The sequence below is a fragment of the Megalops cyprinoides genome, chromosome 20 (assembly GCF_013368585.1).
Source record: "Megalops cyprinoides isolate fMegCyp1 chromosome 20, fMegCyp1.pri, whole genome shotgun sequence".
Classification (NCBI taxonomy): Eukaryota; Metazoa; Chordata; class Actinopteri; order Elopiformes; family Megalopidae; genus Megalops; species Megalops cyprinoides.
Window position 1 is genome coordinate 17,725,342 of NC_050602.1, and position 22,459 is coordinate 17,747,800.

The 22,459-nt window shown below is 46.2% G+C and overlaps 1 protein-coding gene across 1 annotated transcript; it reads right to left on the bottom strand.

The window, feature by feature from the left end:
- Positions 1 to 281: 281 nt before the first annotated feature.
- On the bottom strand, positions 282 to 21,171 carry LOC118795611 (AP-3 complex subunit delta-1-like). The gene is made up of 33 exons (XM_036554227.1): positions 20,882 to 21,171; positions 17,789 to 17,884; positions 16,921 to 17,001; positions 16,661 to 16,741; positions 16,430 to 16,537; positions 16,195 to 16,324; positions 15,692 to 15,831; positions 15,478 to 15,551; positions 15,321 to 15,370; positions 15,048 to 15,097; positions 14,904 to 14,952; positions 12,912 to 13,057; positions 12,331 to 12,479; positions 11,612 to 11,842; positions 10,828 to 11,059; positions 10,347 to 10,492; positions 9,977 to 10,118; positions 9,659 to 9,730; positions 9,105 to 9,180; positions 8,566 to 8,759; positions 7,905 to 7,978; positions 6,501 to 6,678; positions 6,068 to 6,205; positions 5,769 to 5,822; positions 4,680 to 4,775; positions 4,158 to 4,316; positions 3,404 to 3,451; positions 2,527 to 2,716; positions 2,098 to 2,186; positions 1,702 to 1,787; positions 1,301 to 1,422; positions 941 to 1,020; positions 282 to 695 (listed from the first exon to the last, which is right to left on the bottom strand). The coding sequence occupies exons 1-33, from the start codon at positions 20,975 to 20,977 to the stop codon at positions 606 to 608; spliced, it is 3,747 nt and encodes a 1,248-aa protein (XP_036410120.1). The 5' UTR covers positions 20,978 to 21,171; the 3' UTR covers positions 282 to 605.
- Positions 21,172 to 22,459: the final 1,288 nt, after the last annotated feature.

A 22,459-nucleotide genomic window follows, 5' to 3' on the forward strand; every position in this document is an offset into this window, starting at 1 on the left:
TGTGTTCCAGACTGAGTCAGATCTGACTAGAAGAGCTCCTGACTGAGTCAGCCCTGGGCTGGATCAGGGGAGAGAAGATGAGGGGCTGGTGTTCAGTAAGGACAGAAAGGGAGCAAATGCGGCTCTAAGTAGCTCAGTAGTCAAGGCACTCGTCTTAAGTGCAAGATGGGCTCTATAGCCCAGGTTCAATCCCAGCTGACAATGAGCAGAAGCCCACAGTCATACCCATTGACAGTCAATGCAATGGAAGACAGTGTCAGACTGATTTAAGGGGGGGGGGGGGTAGTGACAAACAACACAAGCAACAACAAAAACAAACAAAAAACATCCAGTTTCCGGGAGTGAGGACATCGGAACGGGGGCTTTGATGGCAGCAGAAGAGATAGGACAGGAATTAACACAAGGCAAAAGACAGAAGGAGAACAGAGAGCGGGGGGCCTGCCGTGAAGCAGCAGACATGAGGTAGGAGAGATCAAACGAATGACAGGAAGCGGGGCAGCAACACAAGAGGAGAGGAAAGAGGGGAGGGGGGAGGGGGGAGTACCAGTCTCAGAGTAGTTAGGTGTGTGTGTCTTTTCCTCTGCGGGCTGAAGACATGATCAGCATTAAGAGAGGGTCATCTTAATCTCATCCAGCACGTTCCCCAGAAGAGAAGATTCGTCACACTTTGCGTCAATCGACACGGTCTGACCAGTCTGAGGGAGGAAGAGAGAGGGGGACAGTGAAGGTTACCATAAAATAATAAAAGTGATCATATGCAATCCTGTAGAAAACGACATGCTTGAAATTGTGATTTGTTACACTGAAAAAAAAGGAAGCAAATCTGTGATCTATGCATGAGCACAATCTGGCAATCTGTGCATATTAGCCACACTGGTTAAATGTTCGTGCAGTTTAGCCAAACTCTGGTAAAAGATTCGTGCATTTTAGCCAAACTCACACTCTTCACCAGCACACAGACGTGGTGGCCCTGAATGGACCTGCTGTAGAGCGAGGCACAGGAATCAATCCTCTCCACGACTGAGGGAAAAAGAGAGAGACAAGGAGAAGAAAAGGGAGAAGCCCTTTACTACAGAGCTGGTTCCATCGTGTCCTCCTGTTCAGTGAAATCCTGTTTTTCTTCATTAACACAGAAGTATCAGTAGCTCCACTTTCTGTCTGAAAACTGGCTAAACTGTAACAACTCTAACTGCTTTCACTATTCACTCTTTCAACACCCCAAACACCTATTCCCCTCCCTCCCCTGCGCTCCATACTCCAGCACCTCCCCTCCCCCCCCCGCCAATCCCCCGCTTCGTACCAGAGAAGTGGTGGTGGAAGCAGATTTTGGCCAGCAGGTGATGGAAGGGCATGGTGACCCCCTGGAGCCTAATGGAGCTTGCCTTCAGATCCCCCGACTCCAGCAGCTTCGCGTATTCATCGCTGTCACAACGACACGCCCGTCACCACACTCCGTCGCAGTGGGGAACCGAACTGACAACCTCTCGGTTAAGAGTCCTGCCCCTTACAGCAGTATGCTATACTGCTGCAGCAGAAGGCTGGTGCACCTGTGCGTGAGTGCCCCTCAGTGGCGGGGTTTGCGAGTGTGGGGGATTAGAGCTGAGTGTGAGAGTGGGAAGGGACATGCACTGCACAGTAAGAAGAGAGCATGTGTGTGTGTGTGTGCGCGTGTGTGTGCGCACTCAACTGGTGTGCACTCACCTGTAGCAGGGTGTGGTGATCAGGTATGACGAGCAGGTGAAGTGCAGTTTGAAGTCCAGCTTCTCATGAGTGGAACTGTCCTCAGACTGAGGAAGAAACACTCTGTGAGGCCCACGTGACTAATGAGCGACTCACATCAAAATGGACAGAACGCTCTGCCCACCTAGACACATTATTACAATATCCTTATCCTTATACAAACAACGACTGAATCCTGCCAGGTTCCACACGACTGAATGGGTTTTCAGCTGCCATACTGAGAGCTGTTTGCTGTGCCTGATATGCACAGTTATTAGGGCCCCCACACACCATTCCCCTACAACTATAACAGCTGCTTTGCTCCTTTCGCAGTGTAAGTTCCCAGGGGGAAAGAGTGAAACAGGGTGCTGTTCTCACCTTGACGATGAAGGTGAGGGTTCCCTTCAGCTTCTGCGGCACGGCGATGCTCTGCACGGAGAATACGAAGCGTGCCTCGTTGGAGCCCCCTGCAGGACAACCGCTGCATTAACTCACTGTCAGCAACCAGACGCACACCACCTTCACAGCACACACAACCACTGATAATCACGCCTGCACAGACAGAGCAAGATTAAATGACAGTGGGCAAACTACTGTACAACTACACAGGACTGCACGGTTATATGCTGCCACTGTCCGTTACATTGATGGAATGGGTGAGCAAGGTTTTGACTGAACGTTTCATAGCCTTAACTTCCCTCTTCCTGCTGCATCCTCAAAATATCTTTTACTTGACCTAATTTTAAACTGTAAGTGATGAACACACACAATGCATTTCACAGTTTTGTCCTCCCGCTGCCATCTCACCCGGAGGCAGCTGAAATGGGACAGTGAGGCCCTCGTGAGGCCCCGCCCCCTCCGGGCGAATGAGCTTGGCGTTGAGGGAGTCCAGCACGTTGAACTCCATGGACTTGAGGACGCTGCTGCTCTTGTTTTCAAAGACGACAGAGACCACCACCCGACTGCCATCCTGCAGGTTACCCTGGATATCACACATCTGAGAGAGGGGAAGACATCAGGCACTACTCACAACACATGCACACGAGAAAACAAGCCATCCCACAGATATCTTGACAGTGCATACACCAGAACATCTCTTTATATCTTTCGTACAAACAGAAAAAAACATCGTTGCTGCCATGTCACAACCCTACCAGTGCTAGTGACTGGAGCATTAGTGAGACTTAACTGTACTCATTTTAATGTGGAAGCACATTTTCTCTTTCAGTGTACACTCTCACAGCACACATGGATAGAGCATCAGTGAATCCTATGCTCAGACACACACAGAACATGCGTGGACACACAAAACACACACACAGCACACACACAGACACACACAGTGCACACACAAAAGACATGCACATCAAGCACACAGGCACGCGGTCACACACAGCACACTTGCACGTCACACACACACACCCTAGACACACAAACCACACAATACATGCACAAACGAACACACGCATGGCACACACACAGACATACCCTACCTCATCAGCATCCTCCTTCATCTGAAAAGAGGGAAACAGGGGCAATAGCCATGTTGAAAGATGTGGAAATGCGGACACAAACACCCACAGCTCCAAGCTACCACTTTCCTCTGGGTTTCCTCTCTCTACTACCACCTCAGGTGACCTTTCAGTGGGTGGAGAAACCGACACGCCCACACCCTCCCACTCACCATCTTGACGTAGGAGTTCTCGGCCAGCAGGCGGTAGTTGGACATGGGCTGAAATGAGAGCCTGGATCAGGAGGGGTGTGTCACAGAACAAGAGCCATCCAATCACAGATCAGCACAATGAGTGAACACCATCACAGCATTTCCACCTAAATATTTCCCAATATATTTTAAATAGTTTTGCTTTGTTATAAAAATGGCAATACTGAGCAAGAATGGTCAGGGATGCATTTAAAGATTCTACATTCATCATTGTAAGACAGCTTTCTGAAGTAAACAAACTTTAACAATTGACAAATAAACCATTATTTCTGATAACTGTAATTCTACATTTGCATAATAAAGCCAAATATGAATCAGAGAAAATTTTTATGCAAACAAGGACAGTTAAGAAGGGAAAGGATAACATATTAAATATATGATTTACATTTACATTTATTCATTTGGCAGACGCTTTTATTCAAAGCAACTTACAAGTGAGGTAGAACAAAACACAAGCAAAAAACTATAAGAAGTCAGCAATATTAGAACTGCTATATGACCAGGTTTCAGTGGTTGGCGAGACAAGGTATAAGCTAGCTGGTAGAGGTAACAAGTGCGTTATCTCTACCAGCTACCAGCTAAACTGGAGAAAGGACATTAATTTCATTTTAAGGAATTCAGCAGTACCTCTGGAATCAAAGCCTAAAAAAAACACTAAATTGTTTTACTTTGCCCAAAAACAGCAGTGCTGTGTAGGCTGTGAGACTGTACCAACCGGCAGTGGCTCCTCCTCCTCCACGGTGCCATTCTGCACTGACCCAGCTCCACCCTGGTCCACCAGAGACTCGTCCCCACGGTCATGATGGTGATGCTTCTTCTTTTTCTTCTCCTCCTTCTCCTTCTTCTGTTTCTTTTTCTTGTGTTTGGAGGATTTCTGAGGCATAGAAAAGGGGGACCTCTAGTGATGCTTTGTGGAAGAACTCTACCATCTCAGGGAAGCACTGAGAATCATTCTGTGTGTGCGTGTGTGTGAGAGCGGCCTCATGCGTTTGTGTAAATAAGTGTGTGCGCAGATGTGTGTGTGTGTGTGTGTGTGTGTGTGTGTGTGTGTGTGTGTGTGTGAGAGAGAGAGAGAGAGAGAAAGAATGTGTGTGTATGTCCTTGAGTATGATTGTATATATGAGTTTGAGCAAGTTTGTGTGTGTGTGTGTGTGTGAATGTAGGTATGTATGCTTGTGTGTGTGGGGTTTGTACAAGTTTCTGTGTGTGTGCATCTCAGTATCTTTCAATGACTCACGCTCTCCTCCTGTTTCGTGTTTTGGGATTCCTCAGGCTCAGATGCCTGGTCAGGTTCAGGAATGGGCTCTGGGGCTGCCACTGCTGACTCCGCCTCCTGTCAGAACACAATGCCTTAGCAACCAGGTAATGAACATACACGCCACACACCTGAGAGGCCATAGGTCCTTCTGTTCTGTTCCCATACAGCAGATCAAATAAACCCACTATTATGGGATTATAACTCTGATAATGGGACACTTCTACATTCAGGTAACCTTTATCAGAACTGCATTCAGGTCTCTCTTTTCAATTTCTGATCAGACCAGGCACAGTTTGTCTCACCAACAGAGATAAAGGTTTTCTCCAGTAATCAGGTTTTTCACGAGACATCTGATAAAAAAAATGCATATGCGTGCATCAAAAATACATAAATACAGAGGATTTTATATATATTTCAAAAGTGGTTTTTGGACTACCACTGACTCAGGTTCCTAACTTTCTACAAATTCTAATAATTGTTGTTCTATTTGTTCTAATTCTATAAATGTTGTATCTATAAATCTTTTCACATCTCTATAAATGATGGGTGTAGCAGGTAAATGTGATCTGGACAGCAGCACAGATGGTGCTGGAAACAGTGGATCACATGAAAGACAGGGAGAGTCGGGGAGCAAAGGGGGGGGGAGAAAGGTGCAGCTGTTGTGCTGTCAGATTGAACAGAAATGGAGGGAAATCCGCACGGCTCTCGCTCTCTGTCCTCGCGGCCTCGCAGCTGCTGCCCCGGCCCTCTCTCTGCGCAGCCAGACAGCGTCCGCAGCCGCTTCAATGGGAGGAGAGGACAGGACCACAATGACTCCTGTTCTTCTGACAGGGCAGCCTGTTCCAGGGCCAGAACGCTGAGAACAAACAATTTCTGGCCAAACGGATTGGAGTGACACCTCGGACTGACTCGCGTGACGCCGTGATGAAAACAGGATAGGCGCAGGATAACAGGAAAACTCGCAGGCACAGCAGCAGAGCATGAGAGAGACAGCATGGGACCAGTTATAAGAGCGGGAGAGAAGGATGGCCAGCCAGAGAGGCTCTGATGAAGAGGAGAGCACCTGACCTGTTTCTGAGGGGGTACCGGAGCGTTGGAGAGCCAGAAATCCAAATCTGAGGCCTGAGATAGGGAGAGGACAGCCCAGAGAGAACATGCGGTTAGCTCCTACTCTGTACACTTTCTCTCTACAGAAATGAACACAATCTGGTTTTATGTACGGCAGAAAATATAACTATTACACTGCAGTCTCTGTACCTCAAAAGACACTACAATATTGCCTTATTGCTCTTACTGATAGCTCTGAATGTTGCTACATTGTAAGCAGACTTCTGACAACATCACGTCAATCCTGTATGATGTCATACCTCAGCAGGTGTGGTCGTAGGCGGGGCTGCCGCCTCAATGAGCTCCGCCGATTTGACAGGCTCCTCTGGTCGTTCCTCCTCTGGCTCCTCCTTTCCCTCCTTTTTGTGCTTCTTCTTTTTCTTGTCCTCTTTGCTTTTCTGGGAGACAGACATGCACACCCAGGTTAACAAGAGACAAACTGATAGGAGTTACGAACAAAGGGAAACAACAAAAAATGAAGGGGCACCTTTATGTAAGTGTAAAAAAACACTAGTCTGTCATATTCCATCACAAACAACACAATAAACTCAAGCAACCATGTGTGTAAGTACTATAAGCCTAAGCATTTTTATACCAGAGGCATGAAAAGCTATGTAATACTGCAGCTGAAACCCAGCCTCAGCCCTGGGTCTGTACTCGCAATGGAGGAGAATCAGGCATGACAGCTCTCACCAGCCTCTCCTCATCCTTTCTCTTCTCTTTCTCCTTCTCCTTCTTCTGCTTTTCCTTCTTGCTTTTTTTCTTGGATTCCTCTGGGACACCCTTGCTTTCTTCCTCACCCCCCGGGCTTTTGAGGGTGTCAGGGGGTCGGTGCGTCCTGATTGGCAGTTTCTCTCTGTCTGCCAGGGGCCTGTGGGAAAGGAGGCAGTCAAATACGGGGTACAAGGAGCCACGCATACTCAACACTGAGAAAAGCATCGCCCAGAGTTTCTAAAAATAAAAATCACCAGAGAGGTTCTGCCTGGACTGAGCCACAGGGGTTCACATAAAACAGAGAAGATTTTATCAAAGGTTCACGACTCCAGAAAATTTAAGCTGATGCGCAGCCATAAGAGAAACTGGCTTCCTTTTCTTACCTGACTAATTTAATCAGATACATTAATAATTTAATTTAATTTAAAGTCCAATTTAAGAATATGTCACTGCCACTTCAGGGCTGTTCAGAGAGTATGAGGGGAATTAGAGATATCATTTAGAGGACACCTCAGGCTGCTTTGACGAATGATCTGGAGTTCACCTTACCTTCTTATTTAATATTTCACTTGAGCAGGGAACCAATTTTAACATTATTGGAAAAAGCCAGTAAGCATCTGGAAACAGATATATTTATTTGCACACGCTAAGGGTTGTTCGGTTCACACAGAAGTGTCTGGGATGCAGTGTGTTACATGTTAGGCCAGGCCTGAAGGAGGCACCATGGCAGAGTTCAAGGGCAGGTCAGCAGTCAGCAGGGCAGGTTAGCAGTTATGTTACAATGCTCTGAGATCCCGGACCCCTGTGCCCTTCAGTAAGCCGCATGGAAAACGTGAAAGTCACTAACAGTCCTAGAATTCCAGATTGAGCACATCCACACTTTTAAAAACCTCTGGAAGTAAATGTAACAAGACGTACCACAACAGGATGTGGGTTAACAGCTAATAAGGAGCGTTTAAGGAGGAGTTAGTAAGTGATCGCTCGTCTCAGGAAAGAGATTCATCATGGCGTTATTTCAGATGCACTCCCTGTACTAAACAGGGGTTCACCTGTTGTACCCCCAAAATTTATGAGCAATGAAGAAAGAGACTAAGAGCAGGAAGCTGAGAGAGCGAAAACTATTACAGCAACGACAACCTTCTAGCTCTAAACCATGTGACCAGAGAAAAAGAAAGAGGCAAGCCAGCAGCAGCCGGTAGTGGAGGTGGATTCCTTCCCCCAGTAGTCACCTACGCTTCCCTTCTGGGACCTCACTGCCCCCCAGAGGAAGAGAGAGGTGTGTGCATGAAAGAGAGAGAGGGAATTTTTGGTCCCATTTATTAACAGTATTGTTCATTATTTCAAGCATTGAAGCATACACCGAATCACTACGGCTGAATTTACCTGTCCAGATCAATATCCAGGGCTCTGTAAGGGTCGCTGGGGTCCTTTTCATCGTCATCACTGGGTAAGGCATTCTGGGGGGGGGGGGGGGGGGGGGGGGGGGGGGGGGGGGGGGGGGGCGGAATCATGCAGTGAACAGCATTAAGATGAGTCAGCTCTTGGAAATAAATGTAAAGTACCCTGCTTTACAATAAACTAGGATTACAAATTATATGCTTTGATAAGATGACACAGAGGACAAAGAATAAGGTAATATAAAACATAAGACCAAGGGAGAGCAGCAGCACGTAACATTGCTCTGTTCATTTTTTGTCTGTTTTTACTTTTTACCATTTAGCTATGTATATACTGTGTATTATATAAGACTGTCCATTTTGTTGTGGCAGAGAGAGGGAGCACAAGAAAGAGAGAGATGAGATGCTCCTAACACAGTAACCGTGGCACAGACTGCAGGGTGATGTTGGTACTGATCTATGGCTACCCCTCTCCTAACAGGAGCAGTCACTGCCACTCATTTTGAGTGGTGTCTCATCATCTGTTCTCATAAATGTCCTCCTTTCTCTGTTTGCCTCCACCCCTTCATCTGTAATAAGGTGTGTCCACTGTCCCTCCATCCTCATTGGTCCAGTCTGACCAGCCAGCACCACCCGCTCGTGTGTACCTCAGGCATCTCCTCGGTGACGATGTCTACGACGTGGGCGGGGCTAATGTCCTCCTCACTCTCGGGCCCCGAATCAGGCCGCCGCCCACGGCCTCGCTTCTCCCTCTTCTTCTTCTCCCTCTTCTTCTTCTCCACCTTGTTCTTCTTTCGCCGCTCCTCCTCCATCTTCACGTACTTGTCCGATGTGGACATCCCTGAGAAACGGAGGGATAGAGGAACCAGAGAGAGGGAGGAACGGAGGAAAGGAGGGAGAAAAAAAACTATAAAAAAACTAGAGTCCATACATACCAATCTATACATACCAGATCAGAGAGTGGCACAGAAGCAGAGATCTGGAGCTTGGCTTATTTCAGACCAGAACAGGCCTGTGTCTACACCGAAATATAGCAGCGTCACTGGAACAGATTTAGGGTTGACACCTCCTTCACCCAAACATAACACCCCCTTTAATATTCAACACTCAATGCTCGGAAACATGACAATGCAGGCAAACAGCACAAGGTATAAATGCACACACACGCACACACACACACACTTACCTGGGGCTTTGAGAGGCACACTAAGATCTATCTCAACCACTGGGATGTGATCAACACCTGTAGTATCCTGATACCCCTGCAGACAGACAGAGAGAGACAGACAGCCATGGAGAGGGACACAAAAAGAGACAATACAATTTTAACATCACTGGGAAAATACTGAATGAACCACCTGATTTAATACATTTTGGAGCCGACTGAGATGTGACACTTTCACTATAATGATTCAGGTAGAACGCTGCAGTTCAGAGTCTCAGACATACATACCAATAAAGATATCCACTGAGTCTGAAGCTTGTTTTTTACTCTACAGCAGCATGTGCTACAGTAAGTATTCTCCACAGTAGTGGGTCAGGATAGCGTTAATATTCTGTAACAGAGTCGTACTGTTCACTTATACTGTTCTCAGTGTGGCAGTATAATGGTCATACTCTACCGGGTGTACCAGTATCAAGTTCATAGTCTATTCATTATATCAGTATCACGTTCACACTCTGCTCAGTGTGTCAATATCGTGTCCATACTCCTGCTCACAGTCCGGCTCAGAGACTTGCCTTCTGGGAGGTCGGTGAGGCCTTGATGTAGAAGGGATTGCTGGCCTGTTCTTGCTTCCTGGCCTCTCTCCTCTAAGAAAGGGTTGGGGGAGAGAGACAGAACAAGGGCAAATATATACAGTAAATGTGTGTGTGTATGTTGTGTGTGAAAGACGATAAGTATACATTAGTGTGCAAGTAGAGTTTACTCATGTATGTACTCCCTGCATTTGTCATGAGCGTCACACGTCAGTGTGTCCATGAGCATGACAGGGTGTGTGATTATTGGAGTATGAGTTCACAGTGGTTTTGTGGGGGGTTGGTTGTTAAAGGCCGTACCTTGGCCATCTCCTTCTCGTCTACTTCGACGTGCTGCATCCGTGTGTGTCGTGGTTCCTCCTCCGTGAACACACCCCTGGGCTTCTCATCGTCAGACTCGCTCTCAGATGGCGGCTCGTTAATCCAGGCATCTAGGTCCAGACTGAGGATACAGCAACACCTCAGCGTTCATCAACTGCTACTGTGTTCAGTGCACAGCAGTGAGACCAACTGTGTTCAGGGGTACCGTGGTCAGTACACAAAAGTAAGAGACACTGTGTTCAGTGCTGAATGAGTGACAGATGCTGTATTCACTACACAAAAGTAAGAGGTGTTGTGTTCTGTACAGAAAGAATGTGCTGCGTTCAGAGGTTCAGCAGTATGTACAGACCCGTCTGGAATGGGTACTTTCTTTTGGGCCTTGGGAGCGACAGGGTTGAGCTCCCCAGTGAAAAGGGCTGTCACCTCTGGCCCCACCCCCACCTCTTTCAGCTGCAGCTTCTGGATGTACTTCACCAGCTGCAGGACACAGGATGCCTGGGGAGAGAGAGGAGACAGGGGAGACAGCGAGGGAGAGAGGGGAGGCAGAGAGCAGGAGAGAGGGAGAGAAGAGGAAGAGAGAGAGAGAGAGGGAGAGAGAGAGAGGGAGAGAGAGAGGAAGAGAGGGAGGCATAGAGCAGGAGCGAGGGAGACAGGGAGGGAGAGAGAGGAGGGAGAGAGCAGGAGAGAGGGAAAGAGGGAGAGAGGGAGAGAGGGAGAGGGAGATGGGCGAGAGAGGGGAGGGGGGAATAAGGTGAGTCAGAGGGGGGAGAAAAATGAAAACTGCAGGCTACCTATCTCTCTCCTTTCCTCTCTTGCTCCCTCATACTCACCCTCTCCTGCACCTCGAGATCAGCGCTCTGGACAAAGAGCGGCAGCTTGTCAATGAGCAGCTGGCTGGTCTCCTGAGCCGTCTGGCTGTCTGACGCCCCCCCCTGGCCACGCAGCACAGCAGCGAACAGCTTGGCGGCGTTCTGCACGTAGACGGCCTGAATGTGGCCAGGTAGTGTGGCCACCTTGGGCTTCAGCATGGCCTCCAGCGTCTGCGCGGGATCCTCCAGGTGTCTGAGTCCAATGCAGGTGACAGAACAGGTGAGACGCAGGTGAGACGCAGGTGAGACGCAGGTGACAGAACAGGTGAGACGCAGGTGAGACGCAGGTGACAGAACAGGTGAGACGCAGGTGAGACGCAGGTGACAGAACAGGTGAGACGCAGGTGAGACACAGGTGAGACACAGGTGACAGAACAGGTGAGACGCAGGTGACAGAACAGGTGAGACGCAGGTGACAGAACAGGTGAGACGCAGGTGAGACACAGGTGACAGAACAGGTGAGACGCAGGTGAGACACAGGTGAGACGCAGGTGACAGAACAGGTGAGACGCAGGTGAGACGCAGGTGACAGAACAGGTGACAGAACAGGTGAGACGCAGGTAAGGGCAGAGAGAACAGAGGGGTGAGTGCAGTCACCGTAGCAGCGGCTTCAAAACTGGGGCAGGACAAACTGAGGGGTCACATGATACATGATAAAACTGACATTTTATGATGCTGTGTGTGTATGGGAAAGTATGAGTGTGGGTGTGTGTATGGGTGTGTAAGGGGAGGCGCATTTACGCACTCGGAGAACTCCCCGCAGATCCACGCCGCCGCGTACAGCACCTCGCAGATGCCGTTGCGCTGCATGTTGCCGGTCAGCAGGTGGCCGCTGTCCAGCAGCGTGGCCATCTGCACCACGGCGAAGCCGCGAATGGCCCTCACGCGGATGGCCACGTCCAGCATCTGGGATGCGATGAGGTGGCCATGTCGCGTGCCCTCCAGCCGGGTCAGCTCCACCAGGACACTGATGTACCTGCAGCAACACGGGACACCGACTCACGTCCAGCCACAGGTGTCTTTCCACAAAGCAGCCACACAGCGTGTTCTCATAGCACGTTCTGGTAAAGACACTGAGGTATTCATTTGCAATGCGTTCTCTCTGAGATGCTGTATCCATGACAGCCTATCCTGTTTAATTTTGGCTTGCACTGATGCCATGTGCTTACGATCACTCATTAAAAGCGCAGACTATTACTTGTTTGGTAATCTGTTTGAACTTAAATCATTGTAGACCGGTGAAGAATCATTCTAAAAGACATTTTTTCATAACCAAAACCATTCTGGCATCACCTGCACATAAATATCCACAAAAAGCAGACTTCAGAAAAAGCAGACTGCCAGGAACTCGTCAGCAAAGATAGAAAAGAAAGCTGAGAGTAGGATCTCACTGCTCTTTAATAGTTTCTGGTGGGACTGGTTGCTCCACGATAGAACAGTAACAGTGGTTACAGCTGTACTGACCACTCAAAGTTGGTGATGTACTGGTAGTTGCTCTGGCTGCAGATGTCAATGATCTTGGTGAGCAGCTCGTCACGGTATGTGGTTCCCTCGGCTTTGTCTACGTGAACCATCAGCTTCTTTACGATCTCCATCAGGTTCTTCTTGGACACCTAGGCACACAGACACAGGGCGTGTCAATCACAGACACAACTAGTCAACTCTGAGTGGGTGATTGGCTCCAATGTGTTTTTCCTTTATGAAGCTCCACGTGTACGTATGAATATGAATGCCAGGCCACAGAGCACCCTTCAAACATATATACAGCCCAGAGTGATTGATTTCATGGTTAACGCTTGCAGACAAGGTTTTTGTCCCAACAACCACACATGTCTGTGTCAGACAAGATATAGTGCAAATCAGTGTAAAGCTTCACATGTGACTTTCCAGTTACATACACTAATACACTATAACACCACACAGCAGGTTCTGAAGAATGTGCTTATCATAGTATATACTACATTGATGGTTAAGTGCCCTCTGAGTGGTCAAGGGCACAATATGAAAGCGGGTAAGTGCAGGCTATATGAGAGGCGGGATAATACCATGCCATAGAGCAGGTCCAGGGCACGCAGGCGGATGGATTCATCTTTATCCTCCAGGCACTGCAGTATGAGATCTTTGTGGGACTGAACAGACTTTGGGTGCGTCTTCAGGATCTTTGACATGGCCAATAGACCCAGGTACTTCACTAAAAAACACACAGCATGGCTCAATTACCTTAATAATACACAAGGTCTATAAGCTATGAACTATGAGAGATCACAGACTACCCTACAGACTATAGACTGCCCTATCAGCAGGTGAGGCTTCATGACCCCAAAATGGGTCCAACATGCCATAAACTATGAATAACACAGTATTTACAGTAGTCCTTCCTTATGTTACATACTATCTATAAACTGTCCTATGCTCTACACAGTTGTTTATTCTACATGCAGTGCGTACACTTAACGCAAAGCACCAGTACATACAGCTTAAAGTATAAAGTCTAATACTACGCACTAGGCCCATAACGCTGCAGTTATCATAATGGTCCAGGGAAGCGTTCACCCAAAAAGCACACAGGACAAAGAGCAACAAATCCGCAACACTGCTTCACTACAAGGGCTTGGTGTTTGGCATCCCTTCTCTGTTCTCTTACCACATGGCCTCATTTTTATCAAACAGCATGTAAACCTCTTTACTTTCTGATCAAGAGGAAACAATTTAGCTTCTAAGCAGACAGAAACAGCAGGAAGTCTGTTAATGCCTAATCGAGCAAAGCACAGGACAGAATAAACACAGCAGGATATGTGAAACAGGAAAAGCTGGGGCCGTGATCAGAGATACTGGTCTGAAACGGGAAAAGACTGCGAATGGAATCAAAGCATCTTTTAAGACATGGTGTAGAGGGAGCAGATTTTGTTTCATGATTATCTTTTCTCTAGTTTGAGGAAGACTAATTGCCAAAAAAAAGTGCGAAAATTGTGTTAAGAGATAAGTTATGGTTGCTACCCCGCACCCAACACTCATACACCCACACAGTAACACACAATGCCACACAGACATCCCAGCTACCATACAGAAAATATCTAATCTGATTGACCCATGATTCTTAATAAAGAAATCAAATGTTCTGTGGATATAATTCACATCAAGCCATTGTAACCATAAAAAACTAAAAACGTAAGCTCAATGTAATTTTATAAAGTTTACAAAGTTTGTTTCACCAGAACAAAAAAATACATTTGTCCGATGGTAAAACCTATGAATCATCAGGCAGTTTAACACAGACAGGCTGAAGGTGTTGCAGTGAGACAGGCAGACGCACTAGCTGTTTCTCCGCTAGGAAACTTAAACCCTGCAACTTCAGCCCAGAAACCTGACAAAGGAATTTAAGCAGCAGCTCGTGAGTCTGCGGTGTGGTTCCAGTTTGGGCTTACTGCAGGTTTAAGTCCAGCCACATGACGTCACTGCGTAACAGGCACAATCTTCTAATTGTTAGCCACAAAGAGACTTGTGCTGCCGTATAACCTCATTCATTGTTTCATTAACTTGTTTCACGTTGCTGTTCTCATCTTTTCAAGCCCTCGGCTGACGACTTTGTGCATATCACGATCCTGAACAACGCAGTCCTGCCATTATTGTATTCGGGAATTGGACCAAATAGATAGCAGAGCGCTAATGTCCTCCATGGTCCATATTGTGTTGGGATTTAGGATCCTTACATTATTCTGTGATAATTTTTTGCTTGCTTTGTTTTGAAAAAAAATGGTGGTGATGCGTAATCCATGAGTATGATATATTTCCCCTAATCCCTGGGCTAGCTCTGCTAGACTGGGAGGTACCAAAGGGCCTAACCTGGTGCCTCTAGTCCATTCTTTTAGTCATGAACCAGCAAGCAGAGATGCACCAGGAATGAACAGACTGTGTTCAAGCATTAGGTTTAGCCCATTGTGCGGAGTGGCCAGTGAGAGACAGACAGGCTACAGCTATCGCAGCAAAAGATTGACACAGTGAGAGCACTGCAGCGCTGTATTGACGGAGGCACTCACGGTTTTGGTCTGAATCTTCAATCAGGATCCGCAGTTTCTGAACGCAGAGCTGCAGGGACACAGGGAAGGGAAACTGCCATTACCATCCTCTGCCTTGCATCAGAACGGCAGTAACGTCATATAAGGACACAGGAGGGGTCATACCTGGATACTGGCACTGTGATTGGGCATCCCAGAGGACAGAGAGATCAGCACTGGAAGGACAGAGAGAAATTTGGAATTACTGATCACACTGTAAACTCCACACTGCACACTGCAATCTATACACTGCAACCTCCAAATTGCACACCAGAAGCTCCATACTCCACAATGTAAACACTGTGCCCAAAGCAACACCCCCCCCCAAACTGGGCAGGATACCTTCGGGATGTAAGCTCACTATTTAAGTACACAGGCAGAATAAAGACCAGTGCTGACCTGCAATGACGGTGTTCACACATTCATACAGCAAAGACATGGCAGAGGTGCTGAAAGACATAGAGAACATGGTTACTCCTTTGGCCTTAAAGACTACACCCTGTGGATGATGTGGATCACCTGGTGGGTCACCTGGCAGATCTCTCTGCTGACTCACCTGTGGATGAGGTTTGTCAAAGGCTCAATCAGCTTCTTCCCCAAGCGAGGCTCCAGCGGGGTCAGGGCACCAAACTGAGAGATGCATATATTGGTTAAAAACACACATACACACACTCACACAACCATACACAAACACACTCACTCACTTATATATACACACACACATATACACACACACACACACATGCACTCACTCACACCCCTGTGCATACCAGTTTAATGATCTTGATGAGAACCCAGTTGTTAGTGGAGGTGGTCATGAGTTTGAAGAAGAGGGGTGCGAGAGACAGGTAATTTTTAGGGTTCCTCCTCGCCAACTCACAGATGACATTCACTGCTGCTGACTGTACCCCTGAGGGGACAGAGGGTCAGAGGTTTCCATATGATTTATCTGGATTCTGTTCAAGGTTTTAGGCAGAGTAAAATTTAAATATGAATTCTCCTTAAGTTAGACACAATACACTTTAAACATAAAATATCCTGATATTACAGTAACATTTTAAATATAAATTCTTCTGACGTTTGACAGTAAAATGAACTAATTGTTCTGCATTTCACACAATAAACTGTTCAAGTTCAGTTTTCCTCCTAATACAAGAGCAGAGACACACCAGCACCACACTAAACCACAACTGCCCTTTGTGTGTGTATATTTCCTTTTTTCCATGTTCTCTCTCTCTCATTCTCACTCAATATCACTCTTTCTCTCTCTCACCAGGATCGGGGTCTTCCAGTTTCTCCTTGAGTCGGGGAAAAGCAGGGCGCAGGGATTCTGGGTACTTCAGGAACACTTTGTACATGATCAGCACAGCCTTTTTCCGGATGTAGGGCTTAGTGTGGGACATCTGCAGAGAGGGAGAGAGACAGAGTGAGGGGGCGAGGAATGGAGAGACATAGGGAGAGATGGAGTATGGGGCTGAGGAGAGGAGAGGACAAGCAGCAGATCTCACCAGTGTCACAATGTCATTGGCCAGATCGCGGGCGAGATCAGGGGTCACAAAGCAGGACAGGCCAGTCAGTGCCACACCTGTATCATACTGGCTTGGACTGCTGAGGTCCTGAGAAAGAGAGAGAGGGAGAGAGAGTGAGAGAGAGAGAGAGAAAAGCCATCTCAATCCAATCCACAGAGAGAACGAGAGAGAGGGAGGGTTATCACCAGGGAGACGATGTCCATCACTGACCTTGCGGATCTGATTGGTGGTCAGCATGATGACATCAGTGCCATCGTGGAAACACTGAGAGGCAGCCAAGTAACCAATCCTCTGCAAGGCAGAAATAAGGGAAAGATAGCCATGAAGATAAGAATGCAGACCAAGAGGAGTTGAGTGCAGTTTCTCTTTTCATGATGTAACCTCTAACCTGGAAATAACTGTTGTTTCAGGTTGTTTCAGCTGGACTATCAGACTGCTGAGGCATAGGAGAAACATGAGTTGTGTCTCACCTTGTATGTAAACTTTGAGGAGCTCATAACTTCCACAATGTTGAACGCGGCCCAGCTGACATCGTAGCCCAACATCTGTAGCTGTTTGTGCAGGGGAAGAAATGAGCATTTGCACACAGGCCAGGCAAACAGAATGCTTTTATTTTCAGACGGAATTTCAGGGCACAATTACTTTCATTGGCTGTGTGTTTCAGGCTTTGGCTGTTGTGCTGCATTTTCTGACAAATTTGCTATACACCACAGAATATTTCTGACACTGCAGGCACTAACATGTTGTGATTATGTTTTACAGAGCCTCATTAAACCCCAGCTAAGGCTAAACGGCATTTGTGTATGGCAGCCAGTCTACTGTAGTCCAAGAGTGTTAGTCAGTGAGTAAAACTCCCACTACAGTACGGCATACAGCCCCATCCTGTCATGATTGACATGATGGTGGTCTGGTTCCCACCAGGCAATGTGCGCACAACGTATGTTGTACTAGGGACGGCTGTTTACAGAGCCTGACTGTGTGCAGAAAGCAAACATGTGCAGGGGAAGAGAGACCATGTGAGGACAGACAGAAAGTGACTGTGTGCGCAGAGAGAGAGAAAGCGACCGCCTGCAAAGAGAGGGAGCAACCGTGTGTGGAGAGAGAGAGAGAGAGAGAGAGAGAGACAGACAGAGAGAGAGAGAGAGAGAGACAGAGTGAGAGAGAGAGAGAGAGAGAGAGAGAGAGGGAGAGAGCGCAACAGTATGTAGAGAGAGAGAGGCAGACAGAGACAGAGAGAGAGAGACAGAGAGAGCAACCGTATGTAGAGAAAGAGACAACTGTGTGAGACTGTGTGCAGAGAGAGCGGCCATGTGCAGAGTGGAGGGGAGTCAGCCTTACGTAGGTGAGCTTGCAGACTGCATTGGCCTTGACCGCAATGTTTTCCTGTTTTAGCTCCTGCTTAATCTCATCAATACACATGGAAATGTACTTTGCCTGGGGGAAAAGAAAGAGAGATGGGGAGAGAGACAAAGGGAGAGAAGGAGAGAGAGGGAGAGAGATATCAGACAATGTGCAACAGTAAAAGTCCCTCACTCTTACCTTGCTGTAAGTCAAAAGGATCAAACTGTCATCCCGTTCCACCAATTCTGCACATAATCTCAGTCCAACAACCCTTTGGACCAAAGATGCCTTTGGGAGGGCATATTGCTACTTTTCCAAAGACTTCACTACCTGGTGTACACTTGGTGTGTCCAACCAGACATTGCCTGTGTGTTTCACGGTCAAACACTAATTTCCAGAAGTATGGAACTAAAATTCAAACCAGCAAGACTAATACATAAAATGAGAAGAGCAGCTCGATGAGCACAACACAAGCACAGATCCTTATCTTAGCCACGGAAATTAAGAAGGTACCATTTACTACCTGGTAACACTGTTGAATGATAATGCATTTTGAAGAAAGGAAAATGCACAGGATAGTAGTCAACCAGATGTCTTTACAACACAGGAGTTAAAGTTTCAGGTTTTGGTATAATCTCAGGGGGCAAAAGAGATAAGGTCTGGGTTTCAGATCGTGTATCTTATACCATTTGGCCTTCCTTTTTTAACCCTCATTTTATTATGTATATGCAAATAAGGGATGTGTGAGCCATTAATAACAGCCTCAGCAGATGACCACATGTTCCTTCTCAGGGGAACACAAGCATATCAAAGCCATGGTCTGTTCTATCTGAATTTTTGCACTACAGAGGAAAACATAAAGAATTCAGTAGCATGTATGTTTCAGTTTTCTCTTTATAGTTTCTTTTTTCCATCTTTTGTCTCTGTTTGCAACAGAATCTAAACCTCTGACATACACTCATACAGACACACATGGATATACACACATACACACACATTGGCACAAACAAGCTAACACACATATACACAGACACACATGCATGCACACACAGACACACACACACACACACACACATACACAGTCACACAGAGACAAACTTGTCCTCTTGTCCTGGTCGCGAGACAGCAAAGTTGGTGGAGAGACAAGACTGTGTGGAGAATAAGGATAGGCCAACTGAGAACTTGTGTCTCAATTTTGTTCACCGCGAGCTGGCGGGCAATTTCCTGTTCTGTGTGACCGACTGTGCTCTGTTCCCCAGGGACAGGGGCTCACAGTCATTCTTGTTACACCTGCATGAACTCTGATGTATTAAGAGCCACTTCCTCCCCCTTCCAAGAATGCAACATCACAGTTCTACAGTTAATTGATTCTGAGACTGTCTCTTGGATGTATAGCAGTTTTGGAGCTGAAGACACTGCCTATATGAGGAACAGACACACACACACATACACAACAAACATGGAAACATACACACAAACAAACATACTACTGGGTCCTTTTCTGATTTTACACACCGCTTTAGTCTATCACACAAACACCTGGACTGACTCCAACAGGTGTACTCTTTGTCCATGAACGCACACACACACATGTGCGTGCGCGTGCACGTGCACGTGCACATGTACACGCACACACAACCATATGCTCACACAGAAGTACAGACAAACACGCTGATGGTATATTTAGGAGTCATTAATATTTCAACCTGCAGCTCCGTGTTGCCTGGGAAACGGACACCCTACCTGCACTGTGCTGTTACCTGATTCACAGGTGCTGGAGCTGTACAGTCAGTACAGAGTTTACTGGCCCACTCCATCTAAAGCCCATCGTCACTCAGGTACACAGATGCACACACACATATACACACTGACCCTTTCCCCCCACCCACCCCACAAGAGAAATCCATAACACCAGACTGCACAAAGACTCCTTCCCCCTCAAATTTCCATGTCTTTTAGCCTTATTTTACAATACGTTTGTGGTGTGCTTAAATGTGGAACATCCTATTCAAATTTTTTGCAACTTGTATTACGCTGTGTGTATGTCCTCTTTTAATGACAATAATGGTTTCCTATTTACTACAGAAATATTCTGGCTGAAACATTCCTCGCTGGTCTGCAAAATTCTCTCTGCAAATATTTCATAAGCATTACTTCAATCATAATCGTATTATATACAAACTTTATCTCAAAATACGAATGTGTGCGCCAGTAAACGCGTGGTCATATTGACAAAAGTGTGCATACGGAAAACCTGGAAATCAACTGCAATCGTTGTCATGACTTTTGCATTTTCCAGTGACTACCTGTGTGACGGCCGGCAACAGGATCGGTCCTGTCATCAGCGGCGTAACCTGAGTCACAGGTGCACAGGGAAACAGAACCGAACACCTACATCTGCGCTGCAGCATTACACACACATAATCACCACATGAAAGAGAAAATGGGGGGCTAACTGAACCGGGAATTCATGCTCAACAGACCTGAATGAACGGCAAATTGCCCGATATGAATCGCCAGCCATTTTAATCTGACGGGCAATGTTTTCTGAAGTGTAGGGTGCGTGCACGGGTGCAGGTACGCCCTCCCTTTACTAAAACATCCGTTTTGTCATCAAATGGGGCCTAACAGTGTTAACGGTATGTCACTTTACTCATAAGACTTCATACATTAAATTTACTACGATAATTAATGACGTAGTTGGATAAAGTTAAGTTTTATCGAGTTGACATGGTTGAGTATTTACAATGGTTTGCAATATGATAAAACATGATTAAACAAATAAAACATTTCCAAACATCAAAGCTAGTTGGGTATTGGCCTTAAAAGTTAGTTGTTCTTAATAGGTACATAATAAACTATGCCACCGAAGCTAAATAAGAAGGTCTGAGTAAAAGTAAATTTATTGACTATCTCTGAGAGAAACATGTCAATCTCTAGCAATGCCCACTAGCTCGCTACTTAGCAGTAACCACAAGCTCGCTAGCTTTCTGTTTATTCGCAATAACTTAGACAGCTAAAATCCGAAAACAAATAGCTGACGAGCGAGAAAGCTCGTCTACATTTTTCCAAACTGACAGGTGGTCCTACCTCATCTTCCTTATGATTCCTAATGCCGCGTACGAGGTCCTGAAGATTTTTATCAAACATCCGATCGATGCTCCCTTTAACAATCTTCAGAGCCATGGTTGCGGGCTGTGCGTCGCTCGCCTGCCGGACTGAGCAGCGGACTGGAAGGGCTCTCTCTCAGGCTGGCCGGCCCGCTGCGCTACTGCCGCTCTCTGCACCGGAGTAGCGCTCTCGCCGGGCAAGGATGATGTGTCAAGCAACTCTGCAGAAACGCTATCTGTGTATCCAGCTGGGAAATCCTTACAAAATGGCGCCCAGATCAGCTGACATAGTCTGAGTATGTACATGGAAAAATGCAGTTAAGTGAGTTAAAACGTTATTTCTTTTTTTCCCAGTTGCTGACACATAGAATACTATTATATCCGCTCTATGTTGTCAAAAGTTCTCATGACGTCATTAAGGGGCGCCCTTAATACCTAGATACCTAGGTTTATGATAACTGCATAAACTCACCAGCTGGTGCTAAGAGGTCCACCTTTTTAAAAAGTACATCTTGAATTGTCGGATTTAAAACATCCCTGTTTCATTCTTTGATTTTGTACCAGTATTTATCAGGTGTTGGGGTTCATTCTGATACCTAATGGATGTTGCAATTTGCATTAAAGTACAACTTTCACAGACACGAGTTTTCAACCTCAATTGTATTTCGTAAAAACCAGAAACAAAACATAAAATTAGCTATCCATAGGTAAAAATACTTCTTCAAATGCTTATGCTAATCCTATAAACTAAAATATACAAACATATTCCAATAGTAAAATAAGAAATAAAAACAACATAGAAATAAATACAAAATGATTCCAGCATAAATTAGTTGAAGTTAAGGAGAATTGTACTTGGGGGGTGTTTGAGCATTGGCACTTTAAGGACAGATATTGAAGCTAAGAATTATTATCATTACAGCCTTAACATTGTTTTTTCCTGTCCCTGTTCCCTTCCTCCTCCCTCTGGTTCATGGAGCCAACACAGCCAGCCCAAAGGCTGCCTTTACTGTACCATACCAGCTAAACTGACACAAGGCATGAAGATGTTTTATCAGCCAGAAGTAGGAGAGAGGCATGCTAGCTCCTGAGAGTCTGCTGAATTAGCCCATGGGAAACTTCCAGGTGATCATCATTTACAACCCATAGCATACTCACACACATTAATACAGTTCATTTTAATACATTGGTTATTAAACACAATCTCTAATAATGCTCTAATGCTCTAATAATAATAACTATGGGCACTGGCATGTGTAACCTGCTCATTTTTGGGAATAAGATCAGGGCTTCAGCAACACCTGCAAGAAATATTCAGTCCAGTTTCAGGGACTGCAGTGATGACACTTTTTTATTATTAAACTAGCACTCAGCCATTGTTAGAAACTGTAATTGTGCTTAACATTGCACATGAAACACTCAGATAAATTCAAAATTCTAATAGGCTTCAAATGAATATCACAAGAATGGTATGTGAATATCTCATACATTTTATCTGATCATATTAATAATCCATATTCTATGTATCTGTACACAATAAAAGTACCTTTTCCCAAAT